The 13,540-nt window shown below is 35.9% G+C and overlaps 1 protein-coding gene across 4 annotated transcripts in view; it reads left to right on the forward strand.

The window, feature by feature from the left end:
- Positions 1-13,540, forward strand: part of LOC140720368 (butyrophilin subfamily 3 member A3-like) — a 665,711-nt gene that overhangs the window by 333,983 nt on the left and 318,188 nt on the right. For 2 of the 4 annotated variants that reach the window (XM_073035259.1, XM_073035263.1), the window contains exon 4: positions 12,876-12,995. The exons of the other annotated variants lie outside the window; for them this stretch is intronic. In XM_073035259.1, coding sequence (XP_072891360.1) covers positions 12,876-12,995 — 120 coding nt within the window. The remainder of the gene's footprint in view (positions 1-12,875; positions 12,996-13,540) is intronic. 4 annotated transcript variants of the gene reach the window in all.

The raw sequence follows: 13,540 nt of genomic DNA on the forward strand, positions 1-13,540 counted from the left end.
GTGCAACTCAAACTACCTGCGTCTCAATATCACCAAGACCAAGGAGATGGTGGTGGACTTTAGGAGATCTAGGCCTCATATGGAGCCAGTGATCATTAATGGAGAATGTGTGGAGCAGGTTAAGACCTACAAGTATCTGGGAGTACAGTTAGACGAGAAGCTAGACTGGACTGCCAACACAGATGCCTTGTGCAGGAAGGCACAGAGTCGACTGTACTTCCTTAGAAGGTTGGCGTCATTCAATGTCTGTAGTGAGATGCTGAAGATGTTCTATAGGTCAGTTGTGGAGAGCGCCCTCTTCTTTGTGTTGGCGTGTTGGGGAGGAAGCATTAAGAAGAGGGACGCCTCACGTCTTAATAAGCTGGTAAGGAAGGCGGGCTCTGTCATGGGCAAAGTACTGGAGAGTTTAACATCGGTAGCTGAGCGAAGGGCGCTGAGTAGGCTACGGTCAATTATGGAAAACCCTGAACATCCTCTACATAGAACCATCCAGAGACAGAGAAGCAGTTTCAGCGACAGGTTACTATCGATGCAATGTTCCTCAGACAGGATGAAGAGGTCAATACTCCCCAATGCCATTAGGCTTTACAATTCAACCGCCAGGACTTAAGAACTTTTTTAAAAGCTATTATTAATGCTTTTTGAGATAGTGATTTAGATGCATATCATATTTTTACTGAGTTAAGTATTGTATGTAATTAGTTTTGCTACAACAAGTGTATGGGACATTGGAAAAAAGGTTGAATTTCCCCATGGGGATGAATAAAGTATCTATCTATCTATCTATCTATCTATCTATCTATCTATCTATCTATCTATCTATCTATCTATCTATCTATCTATCTATCTATTTAATTTTGGAAGAGTTATTTGTGATAAAAATCTTTCTATCTTGTCTGGTCTGTTTTTAACTGCCATGCAAGGACCTTATGTGATCTTTCACCTAGTTCATAATATCTCTGTGTAGTTCTCATAATTGCTTTTTCTGTTCAATATGTCTGAAGTGTATTGTAACTTCTTGTTAATAAGTTGTCTTCGTTTTTCTTCTGTCATATATCTTTGAGATTCTTTTTCTAATTTTGTAATCTCTTTTTCCAATTGATCTATTTCTATCATATATTCCTTCTTAATTTTAGAGTATAATTTATTATCTGACCTCTCAAATATGCCTCCATTGCTTCCCACAATATAAATTTATCAACTGAATGTGAATTTGTATCTAAAAAGAACTGAACCTGCTTTTTCATAAAATCACAAAAATCTTAATGTTTTAGAAATATTGAATTAAATCTCCATCTATAAATTGATTCCTCTTTATCTATCATTATCATTGTCATTATCAAAGGAGAATGATCTGACAATATTCTCGCTTTATATTCCATATTTTTCACTCTATCTTGAATATTCGTTGATAATAGGAAAAAATCTATCCTTGAATATGTTTTATGTCTATTTGAATAAAATGAATAATCTCTTTCTTTTGGATTAATTCTTCTCCATATATCAATCAAATTTAAGTCTTTCATCAAAGATAGAGTTAATTTTACTACTTTTGATTTTGTGACAACCTTTGTTGATCTATCTAAAACTGGATCTAGACAAAAGTTAAAATCCCCACCTATTAATATTTTGTCATGTGCATTAGCCAAATTCAAAAAAACCTCTTGTATAAATTTTACATCATTTTCATTTGGTGCATAAATATTCATAAGAGTCCATAGTTCTGAAAAAATTTGACAATGTATAATTACATATCTCCCCGCTGAATAAATTAATACATTTTGTATTTTAATTGGTAAATTTTTATTAACCAAAATTACAACTCCTCTCGCCTTTGAATTAAATGAAGCTGCAATAACATTTCCAACCCAGTCTCTTTTTAATTTCTGATGTTCTTTGTCTGTTAAATGTGTTTCTTGTAAAAAAGCTATATCTGTTTTCATTTTTTTATATATATGTTAAAATTCTTTTTCTTTTCACTAGTCCATTAAGCCCATTAACATTAAAATTTTAAAAATTCAGTAAATTACTCATTATTTTTAATTATGTTGCTCCAGTCTATAATAATACCTAGTCTTTCAACTTTCATGGTATCTTGGGAAATCTTTTTAAAATTCTCCATGTTTCTATGTGTGTCCCCACCGATCATTCAGGCAGAAAAATAGAGTATAAAGAAAAAAAAACAAAATACCCCCCTACTAATGTTGTGAAAAAAAAGAACACAACATTACCCCCCTCTATTGTGTGTGTCATGGCAATCACCATGATTACACACGTGAATCCCGTAGTAATCAATCCAAAGCTCCCCAGCCCCCCCGTAGCATAAAAAAGTATATATATATATATATATATATATATATATATAAAAGAAGGAAAAAAAATACTATTCTCAATTAATATTTCTGAAATTTTGCTTTTCTCCCTGGTATCATCCTTAAATGTCCATCACTTCCATTCACTGTCTCTATCTTCATCTTTAATCCATTATGCTTGGAAATCTCTATGTATAATTAGCGAGTAAATGGAAGCTTTTGTGCGAATTCCTCCGTTTCTCGATAATCGGTAAAAAATCTTCTTTTTCCCTCCTCCAAAAAGATTATCAGTGTTGCTGGGTGATGCATTATGAATTTATAACCCTTTTCCCATAAGACTTTTTTCGCTGGGTTAAATTCCTTCTTTCTCTTCAAAAGGTTATAACTTATATCAGGATGAAAAAGAACTGCCTTCCCTGCTATCATCAATGGCCCGTTTCTCTTTTTGGCACTTTGGGCAGCCGCCTTCAGGATCTTTTCTTTATCTTGGTATCTTAAGCGTTTTATCAAAATTGATCGTGGATTTTGATCAGCTTGAGGTCTTGACCTTAAGGCTCTATGAGCCCTTTCAATCTCAATTAGAGTTTCTTCTTCCATTTCCAATTTTTCAGGGATCCATTTTTGAAAAAAAATTATTGGATCTTCTCCTTCTATATCTCCTTTAAGTCCAATAATTTTAATATTGTTTCGTCTACTAAAATTTTCAAGCTTATCAATTCTTTCCATAAATTGTTTTCTTTCTGATGTCCAGGCATTAATATCATCTTCCATTTTATTCATTCTTTCAACCATCTCTTCCATTGTAGTTTCCAAATCTATAATTCTCTTTTACATTTTTTCCTGTCTTTTTGTCATTTTATCAAACATAATCTCCATATTTATCACTTTTTTGATTACTTTTAATGCATTTAATTTTTCTAATTTATGCATTATTTGCATCAAAGTCTTTTCTATATTTCCTGAAGAACTTTTATCTCCATCTTCGTCTGATTTTCCCAGAGAATCTGGCTCTCCCTCAGATTCACTTTCACTTTCGGTTTCAGTCGTAACTGGGATTTGTAGTTCAGGTTGCTCTCGTTTGCGCATGCTCCTTCCTTCACTTTGCGCAGTTCTCATTGGTCTTGTTCTTTAAAAATGGTCAATTTTACTGCAGTTTCCTGTTCTGTATCGCCGGTGGTATAATGTACCTGAGCCTGCGTTTCTTTGGCAGAAGTGGGCCTTGATTCTGTTCCAACTTGCTTTGTCTTCACGGTAGTAGTTTTCTTCATCTTCTGTTTGTGAGGCATAACTTGAAACAATCCGGAGTAGTTTATAAGTAACCTTTCAAAAGTATTGACTAACTTTTCTTCACTTAAACATTAATTTATTGATTTTTTACTGGAGAACTGGGTTCCAGCGTCTCGATCCTACGTCATCACGTGACGTCCCCTAACTCTCCTTTCTTGAAGAGTGGAATAACATTTGCAATTTTCCAGTCTTCTGCACCCATTGTAGAACTTAGTGATCCTTGAAATATCATTATTAATGCCTCCATGATCCCTTCAGCCACCTCTTTCAGCACTCCAATTGTACACTATCTGATCCAGTGACTTATCTCCCTTCAGTCCTTTCAGTTTCCCATGAACATTCTCTCCCATTATGGTAGTTTCACACACTTCATGACCCCTGACACCTGGAACATCCACCATACTGCTGGTGTCTTGCATAATGAAGACTGATGCAATATACTTCTTCAGTTCATCTGCCATTTCGTTGTCCTCCATTACTACCTCTCCAGCATCATTCTTGCGTGGTCCAATATCCACTTTCACCTCTCTTTTACACTCGATATATCTGAAGAAACTTTTGGTATCCTCTTAAATATTATTGGCTAGCATACTTTCATATCCCATCTTTACCTTCTTAATTACTTTTTAGTTGCTTTTTAAAAGTTTCCCAATCCTCTAACTTCCCACTATTTTTGCTCTATTACATGCCCTGTCTTTGGCTTTTATGTTGGCTTTGACTTCTCTTGTTAGTCACGGTTGTATCATCTTTCCTTTAGAAAATTTCTCCTCTTTGGGATTGCATATATCCTGTGCCTTCTTATTGCTTCCAGAAATCCCAGGCATTACTGCTCTGCTGTCATCTTTGCCAATGTTCTTTTCCAATCAATTCTGGCCATCTCCTCTCCCATGCCTCTGTAATTCCCTTTACTCTACTGTAATACTGATACATCTGACTTTAGCTTCTCCTTCAAATTCCAGAGTGAATGTTATCATATTATGATCGCACTCCGCAAGAGGTCCTTTTACCTTAAGTTTAAACAATTCTGGTTCATTGCACAACACCCGATCCAGAATAGCTGATCCTCTATTGGGCTCAACGAGATGCTCTGAAAAGCCATCTTGTTGGCATTCTAGAAATTCCCCCTGCACCAGCCTGATTTTCCTAATCTACCTGCATATTGAACTCCCCCATGACTATTGTAATATTGCCCTTCTGGCATGCAGTTTCTATCTCCCATTATAATTTGTAGGCCGCATCTTTACTATTACTTGGGGGTCTGTATGCAACTCCCATCAGGGTCTTTTTACCCTTGAGGTTCCTTAGCTCTATCCACAAAGATTCAGCACCTTCTGGCCCTATGTTACCTCTTTCTAATGATATCACTTTTTACCAACAGAGCAATGCTGCTCCTTCTGCTTTCCTGCCTGTCCTTTCAAGATAACATGTATCCTCAGACATTATGATCCCAACTATAATCTTCTTTCAGCCATGATTCAATACACAAAAATACAACTGCAGATGCTGTGGATCAAAAAACACATACGCAATGCTGGAAGTCCTTCCAGGTGAGGCAACACTTCACCTGCGAGTCTGCTGGAGTTGTCTATTGCATCTGGTGCTCCCGGTGCGGCCTCCTCTACATCGGCGAGACCCGACACAGATTGGGGGACAGCTTCATTCAGCACCTACACTCCGTCCGTCACAATAGACAGGATCTCCCAGTTGCCACCCACTTCAACTCTGCCTCTCATTCCCATCTAGATATGTCCATACATGGCCTCCTCTACTGCCATGATGAGGCCAAACTCAAGTTGGAATAGCAACATCTCATCTACCGTCTGGGTAGCCTCCAGCCTGGTGGTATGAACATTGAATTCTCCAATTTCTGGTAATTCCCTTCCCCTATCCCAGGTCCCTCTCTGCCCCTCTCCCCTTTCAACTTTCTGCTTCTTTATCTCTACAGTTCTTTCATGCTTATCCTACCCCTCCCCCTTTTATCTTTCCTCTGATTGGTTTCCCACCTGGCACCTCTAGGCTCTACCCCCCTCCCCTATCTCTATTACTGGGCTTCGGCCCTCTCTCCCCCCCCCATTCCAGATGAAGGGTCTCGGCCCGAAACGTTGGCTACTCTTTTCTCACGGATGCTGCCTGACTTGCTGAGTTCTTCCAACGTTCTGTACATAGCCATGATTCAATGATGCCTACGACATCATACCTGCCAATATATAACTGTGCTACAAGTTCATCTGCCTTATTCTGTATACTGAATGCATTCAAGTACAACACCTTCAGTCCTGTGTTCACCCTTTTTGATTCTGCCCACCTTTTACATTGCAACTCCCTTGTTGACTGCAATTTTGTCCTATCAACAGCCTCTCCTCACTTCACATTGCCTCTGTTTGTAAACCAGACACCTCATCTTCAGCACTATTATCCACCTTTCTACGATACTTCTTGCATTGAAACATACGCAGCTCTGAAAACTAGTTGCACCTTTAGATTCCTAACTTTGTCTGAGGTCTTACCAACATCTGTCTCTGCAACTTCTGCACTAACTTCTGTTGTGGAGAGCACAGTTTTGGAATCTCCGTTTGGCAATCCATGGAGTAGGTTGCGTGTGGCACTGCTCCTTTGATAACCTACCTCACACTGCTAGATCTGTTTAAAGTTTGAATATTTATTACTTTTACCGAAGGTCTTACAGTTTAATTATGATGGCAGAGATTAAAAAAAAAATCTGGAAAAACCATTGCTGAATCTGACCTAACAGAGCAATCAGTGGAAGTCCTTACTTCAGAAAGAATGCTCTCTTTAATGGAAAGAATTACGAATAATAAGATGGATAGCCTGGTGAAGGCTAATGAAAAGTTTGAAAAATTTATTTCTGTCATCCAGGAATCTTGCGGCAATCTGGAAATCCAACTTGAGGTGCTTAAGAAGACTACTAACAGAACTAAAAGAGAACAGGAGGCAATGAATTAAGTTATTAAAGAACAAGAATTAAAGATATCAGCTGTGGAAAATAAAATTAATGAGGCTACTTTGGAACTATCGAGAATTAAGAAGAAAATGGTTGATCTGGAAATTAGAAGCTGCAGGATAAATTTATGCATACTGGGTTTGCCTGAAAATACGGAATCCAGTGAGCCATTAACATATTTTACAGATATGTTACATTCACTTTTTAGTGAGATATTTGAAGTCCCTCTGATGATAGATAGAGCATATCACTCTCTCCATCCAAAGCCTTCACCTGAGAGGTAACCTCGTCATGTGATACTATACCTGCAAAATTTTACAACTAAAGAAGAGATTCTTCGAGATGCAAGGAAGCAAGGGAAGCTAATCTTTCATATAGTTGAAGATTTTTCTCCAGAGGTTTATGCTGAGTTAAATATCGGGAAGTGATGGCTGAACTTTATAAGAATTAACTGTCGTCCTTCTTTGTACTTCCCGGCTCATCTGAGAATTTCTCCACCTATTGATCGCCCCAAATGGATTGACTCCCCAGAAGAGGGTTGGAGATTCATAAAGGAGTTCAAATCTATCTTGCAAGCAACTTGAATGATTAATCCTTAGCTGCAATTTGTTGAAACAATAAAAACCTTAATACTTAATATAGTTTTGGTTTTAATATACACAGATTTATTTACATTTTTATTGACTTGTAAGTGGCTAGCACTACTCATAACTCATTAATTGGTTGTATTTACCCTTTTTTAAATATATGACTAACTTATTTTAAATGAATTTAAGATGGCCCATGTTAGTTAGGTTCTAACCTCTGTTAGACATAACATCAAAATATTTGAAATTGTTTACTTCATTTTCTTTTGTTTTGTCTTTAGTTAGTGGTGTTAATACATAACTGTCTGAGAAGAGCCTGCCAATTGGAGACAGGGGATAAGCGATAGTAGTTTAGCATGCTGTCCACCTATTGGATGGTTTTTGGGCTATCGGGGAGGGGGTGGGGTTAATAGATTAGCTGTTTTCTGACTGGGCAATCCGGAGAGGATTTTGTGTTAATCATGTTGCATTTTTTTTAAATTTCTGATCGAGTTCATGCTTTGTTTTTTTCTGGTAGATTTGATTTGTGCTTATGCAATAATTTACTTTATAAAATCTTATATGAAAGTTTAAATATGGATGTCAATAAAATTAATATACTATCATCAAATTTTAATGGCATGAACCAACCTATTAAGCAGATATTATTTTTGTGCAGGAGACTCATGTTTGTAGGGAAGATGAAAATCATCTTTTTTAAATTTTGGAGATATAGAATTTTTATCAGTAACTTAAATTAGAGGGGTATCTATTTTTATCAAATCTAAAATCCCTTTCATACATTTTAATACTGTTACTGATTCAGTTGGAAGGTATTTAATTGTTACTGGTCTGTTATGTGGTCAAAAGGTGGCTCTAGTGTGTGTTTATGCACCTAATATAGATAGTCCTGAATTTTTTAAGCAACTATTTTCGGCATTGCCAAATTTAACTGAACATAAGGTGATTATGGGCGGTGACTTCAACTGTTGTTTAAATCCTTCGATTGATAGGTCATAAACCAATCCGTTGCTTCCTAATAAGGCTGTGACTTGTATTAACTCTTGTTTATTGGAATATGGTTTGGTTGATATCTGGAGATTTATACATAAGGATAGGGATTTTTCTTTCTTTTTGCATGTATAGCATAAGTACTCAAGAATTGATTATTTTTTGCTGGACACGTAATTGGTGGCTTTTGTTGCTGATTGCATGTATGATGTCATCATGTTGTCAGACCACGCACCTATGAAATTAACATTTAGATTTCCTAATAACTTTTTTAATTCTTCTCAGTGGAGATTTAATACTACATTATTACAGGATTTAGCTTTTGTAAGTTTTATTAAAGAACACATTTCTTTATTTTTTGAATTAAATACAACTGAGGGAATGTCAAATTTGGTTATTTGGGATACAATGAAATCTTTTTTCAGGGGACAGATAATTTCATATTCAGTAGGTTTAAGAAGGAAAACCAAAGTGAAACTTTTAGTGATTACTTACAGGGTTAAAGAAATAGATAAAGTTTATTCAGTAACACCTAATGAAGATCTTTATAAGGAAAGAGTGGAACTTCAAACACAGCATGATTTGCTTCTGACCTATCCCATTGAGCAACAACTTCTCAAATCTAAAAGTCAATTTTATGTACACGGGGATAAGTCAAGAAATTGTTGGCTGGTCAATTAAAGGCAGATATGGCTAGAAGACAGATTTTGAAAATATGAAGAGCTGATAGAATTGAAACATCAGATAGTCAGGAAATTAATAAGGTATTTCTGGATTTCTACTCTAACATTTATAAATCTGACTTTCCACACAACACTGCTTCTGTGAATAGATTTTTGCAAAAGCTGAATATACCTAAAATTTCTACTCAAGATATGAATACATTAGATGTGCCTATTAAACAAGAGTAAATAACAAGGGCTATATCCTCTCTTCAATCAAGTAAGGCTCTGTGACCAGATGTATATACAGTGGAATTTTTTAGGACTTTTACTGAGATACTCACACCTCCTTTATGTCAAGTGTTCACTGATTCTATATCCTCTGGGATGCTCCCAAAAACTTTTTATGAGGCATACATTTCACTAATTCCTAAAAAAGAAAAAGATTTATCTGACTGTGCCTCCTATAGACAAATTTATTTTACTAAATATGGATTCTAAAATTCTTTCTAAAATTTTGGCTAATAGGATCAAGGATATTTTACCTAAAGTTATCTCTAATGATCAAACTGGATTTATTAAGAATAGATATTCATACTTTAATATTCGGAGACTATTGAACATCATTTATTCCTCTCCATCCAAAGAGCCTGAATGTGTTGTTTCCCTTGAAGCACAGAAAGCCTTTGATAGGGTGTAGTGGTTTAATTTATTTGAAATTTTAGAAAGATTTAATTCTGGTCCGGGTTTTATTTCCTGGATCAAATTGATCAATCAAGCTCCTGTGGCTGCAGTTATAACTAACAATCAGATATCTCCCTATTTTAGACTATACAGAGATACCTGGCAGGGCTGTCATCTTAGCCCTTTGTTACTTAACTTGGCTGTAGAACCTCTTGCTATTGCCCTTTGGAATTCCAATGGTATCCAGGGTATTAAGAGAGGGGATAAAATGCATAAGGTTTTGTTGAATGCAGACAACTTGTTAATCTACAGTTCAGATCCTTAGAAACCTATCTCTTCTATGTTATCCATATTCTCCGAATTTAGTAGTTTTTCTGGATATAAGTTAAATTTATACAAAAGTGAGTCATTTCCTATTAATAATCATTTGGATCAGTATGAGCAAATACCTTTTAGAATTGCTAAAAATCAATTTACTTATCTTGGTATTAAAATTGCTAAGAATTTTAAAGATCTGTATAAATATAGTTTTCTCCCATTAATTGATTATACCCAACAAACACTTTTTAAATGGTTTCCTATGACGATATCATTAATTGGTCGAATTAATGCTATTAAAATGATAGTTCTACCAAAATTCTTATATATATTTCAAGCAGTTCCTTCATTTCTTCCTAAATGGTTTTTTGACAGAACAGACTCTAAAATATTATCCTATATTTGGAACAATCGAAATCCTAGATTGAGTAAACATTTATTACAGAAATTAAAAAAGGACAGTGGTATGGCTTTGCCAAATCTTAGACTGTACTACTGGGCAGTTAATATTCGATATATTTCCTGTTGGATTCATTATTCAGACATACATGACCGTCCTTTATGGGAGGATTTGGAGAAAGGGGTATTCCTTGGCCTCTTTACTGAGTGCTCCTCTTCCTTGTCTGCTCTCTAAGATTGATAGACAAGACCTTAATCCTATTATTAAACATACATTAAGAATTTGGTTTCAGTTTCACAGATTTTTTGAATTGAATAATTTTGTCCTTTCTGGTAAAAAAAATATCGTTAAGTTTTTTTAAAACATCAATTTTAGATCAGGCTTTTTAAATTTGGAAAACCAAAGGAATAATAATTTTTTTTTGGATTTGTTTATAGGGGATTGTTCAATCTCTTTTACTCAGCTAGCGGATAAATTTGATTTATCCAATGTACACTTTTTTAGATATTTACAAATTAGGAATTTTTTACGTTCTTTGCTTCCAAATTATCCCTCCGCTTATCCATCTAATATAATAGATATCTTCTTCCAGGTTAAACCACTCCAAAAAGGATTAACAGCTGCAATTTATAAATGGTTATTGAATTAACGAATGATATCTAACGATAAAATTAAAGCTACCTGGGAATTGGAATTTCAAGAGTCACTTTCAGATAATCAATGGAGTAAATTTTTTTTATCTGGTAAATACTTCATCTATTTGTGCCCATCAATCCTTGATACAGTTCAGGGTAGTGCATTGGGCACATATGTCAAAGGATAAATTAACCCATATTTTTCCCAATATTAACCCTATTTGTGATAGATGTAATATTCAGGTGGCCACTTTAACTCATATGTTTCGGTCTTGCATAAAATTGGAGAATTTTTAGAAAGATGTTTTTAAAACCTTATCAAAAGTGTTGGATCTGGATTTGCAACCAAACTTATTTACAGCTCTTTTTGGGACTATTTCATTGGAAGCAGGTTATATTCCTGCTTCTGATCTGCAGATGATAGCCTTTTCAACCTTATTGGCTAGGAAAGCCATTTTACTTAAATGGAAGGATCCTAACCCTCCTACTGCCTTTTATTGGTTTTCCTCTATTATGTCCTGTTTAAGTCTAGAGAAAATAAGAAGTCGGACATTGGACACATACTTTAAACTTGAAGAAATCCGGCAACCTTTTATTCAATACTTTCATATGATCTGATTTTTGTACTGATTCTCCTCCAGCTATTTTTTAGAACCTTGAATTTGATAAGAGAGTCTCTCCTCTCCTGGTTTTTCTCTCAGGATGGACTGCCTGGTCTTTTTTTGCTGTTTAGAAGAGTGGGGGAGTTTTTTCTTTCTTTTCTTTTATATAAAATTTCTAATTGTCCTTCCTTTCTTTATAAATTGATAAGAGGAGAATGAATTACATTCTTTTTTTCTGTATTATACATTCTATATCAAATTTATACTTTGTAGATCAACAATATGTGTGATTCTGATCATGTTTATTTTACCTTCTGTATGTACAGTTATTGATATATATACCAGGGATATTCTCCTCCTGTTTGTATACACACTTTTTTAAAATCAATAAAAACATTGAAAAAAGAAAGAGAGCATAGTTTTAAGGTGAAAGGGAAAATATTTAGCGACAACCATTTTTCCACTAAATTTGCTATATGGAATGAGCTGCCAGAGGAAGTAGTTGAGGTGAGCACAATTATAATAATCAGTATCCTGGCTCATTGCATCAAGATCTGGTGTGACAGTCAAATGCCCGGGAATATAAGAAGCTGCAGGGAAAAGTGGACTCAGCCCAATTCATCAGGGGAAAATCCCTCCCCACCATTGGTAGTATCTACAGGAGGTGCTGCCTCTAGAAGGCAATTCCATTATTAAAGATTTTCACCATTCAGCCATGACATCTCCTTGCAGTGACCATTAGGCAGAAGCTACAGAAGCCTGAAGTCCCCACAGAACCAGTTTCAGGAATAGAAACTGTTCAGTTCATGAACTAACTCACAAAACTCTAATCACTACCTCAGTACAACAACACTATGACAACCTTGATCACTTTGCACTACAAGAGATCGGGTTTTTTTTTCAATCTGATTGTGTTCTTTCTTGTAGACATTATGTATAATTTATGTTTTCCTTGTGAATGCTACCTCTGTGACACTGTATAGCCTAAGATGTTGTTGCAAGTGTGTTTCTCTTTTGGCTTGATGCTTTCATGGACTTGTGCATATGACAATAAACAACATTGAAACTTTGAAGATACAATTTGTCAGGCACATGGACAATGAAGGTTTAGAAGGATATAGGCTAAACACTGGTAAATGGGACTAGTTTGGATGGGGCCTGGTGGTCATCATGGACTAGTTGGGCTGATGGACCTGTTTCTGGGCTGTATATCTCTACAATTAAACATCAGTGAGAGTGATGAAGTCTCAGAGCCTCCATTATAACAGTCCATTGCAGCCATTTCTGGATCTTCCAGTAAACACTTATTGGCGTGACAGGAGGAGGCTGCTTGGGCAGTTGTGGACTGTCCACCTCATGGAATTTTACTGAACTAATTCCACTGGGGTGCATTGCAGATTTTTTCATTGTCTTATTCACTGATCTTTATTCTACAGATGATCTCTTCCCTGCTGATACTGACTGGGTCCTGCCACTGGTCTTCACCATTTGTGTTCTAATTGCTGCTAACTCCACTTGGATTTATTGGAATATGAAACAAAACAGATGCATAAAAGGTATATTTCTGGAATATCGTGAAGTACCGGGCTGGAAATCCAGTCAGTTTCACAGTTTCTCCCAGTTTCCCTCTGAAATTTCCTTGAAAGCCAGAGCATTTTCTGAAGAAATCATGTAAAATCCACATTTCCCAGCAAGGTTTGACATTCCAGCAGTGAACATTGTCTCTGGTAAGAATATTTGTAGCCATAGAGATGGGAAGTAAGGAAGGAAACTGCCCGAGTCGGCATGATGACGTGCCCGAAGTTTCAACTGGTCACTGATTCACATGGTTCCTGTAACTTGGTTCCCAATATTTAGGCTCCTCTACAGTGGTGAAACTGGGTACAGTTTGTACAAAAACTTTGTTTAATAGCTCAAACCGAATTTTAAAACTATGCATTTTGATTGTATAACCTATCCCACTACAAGCTCTCCACTCACAGTGTCCTAAAATGTTCTAAAGAGGCTAAACAGAGGATGAAGAACAGAACTTCATCTTTTAAGCAGTGAAGCACAAAAAGTGCTGGAGGAACTCAGCATCTGTGGAAAGAAATAAACAGTC

Source organism: Hemitrygon akajei, chromosome 2, assembly GCF_048418815.1.
Source record: "Hemitrygon akajei chromosome 2, sHemAka1.3, whole genome shotgun sequence".
Taxonomy (NCBI): domain Eukaryota; kingdom Metazoa; phylum Chordata; class Chondrichthyes; order Myliobatiformes; family Dasyatidae; genus Hemitrygon; species Hemitrygon akajei.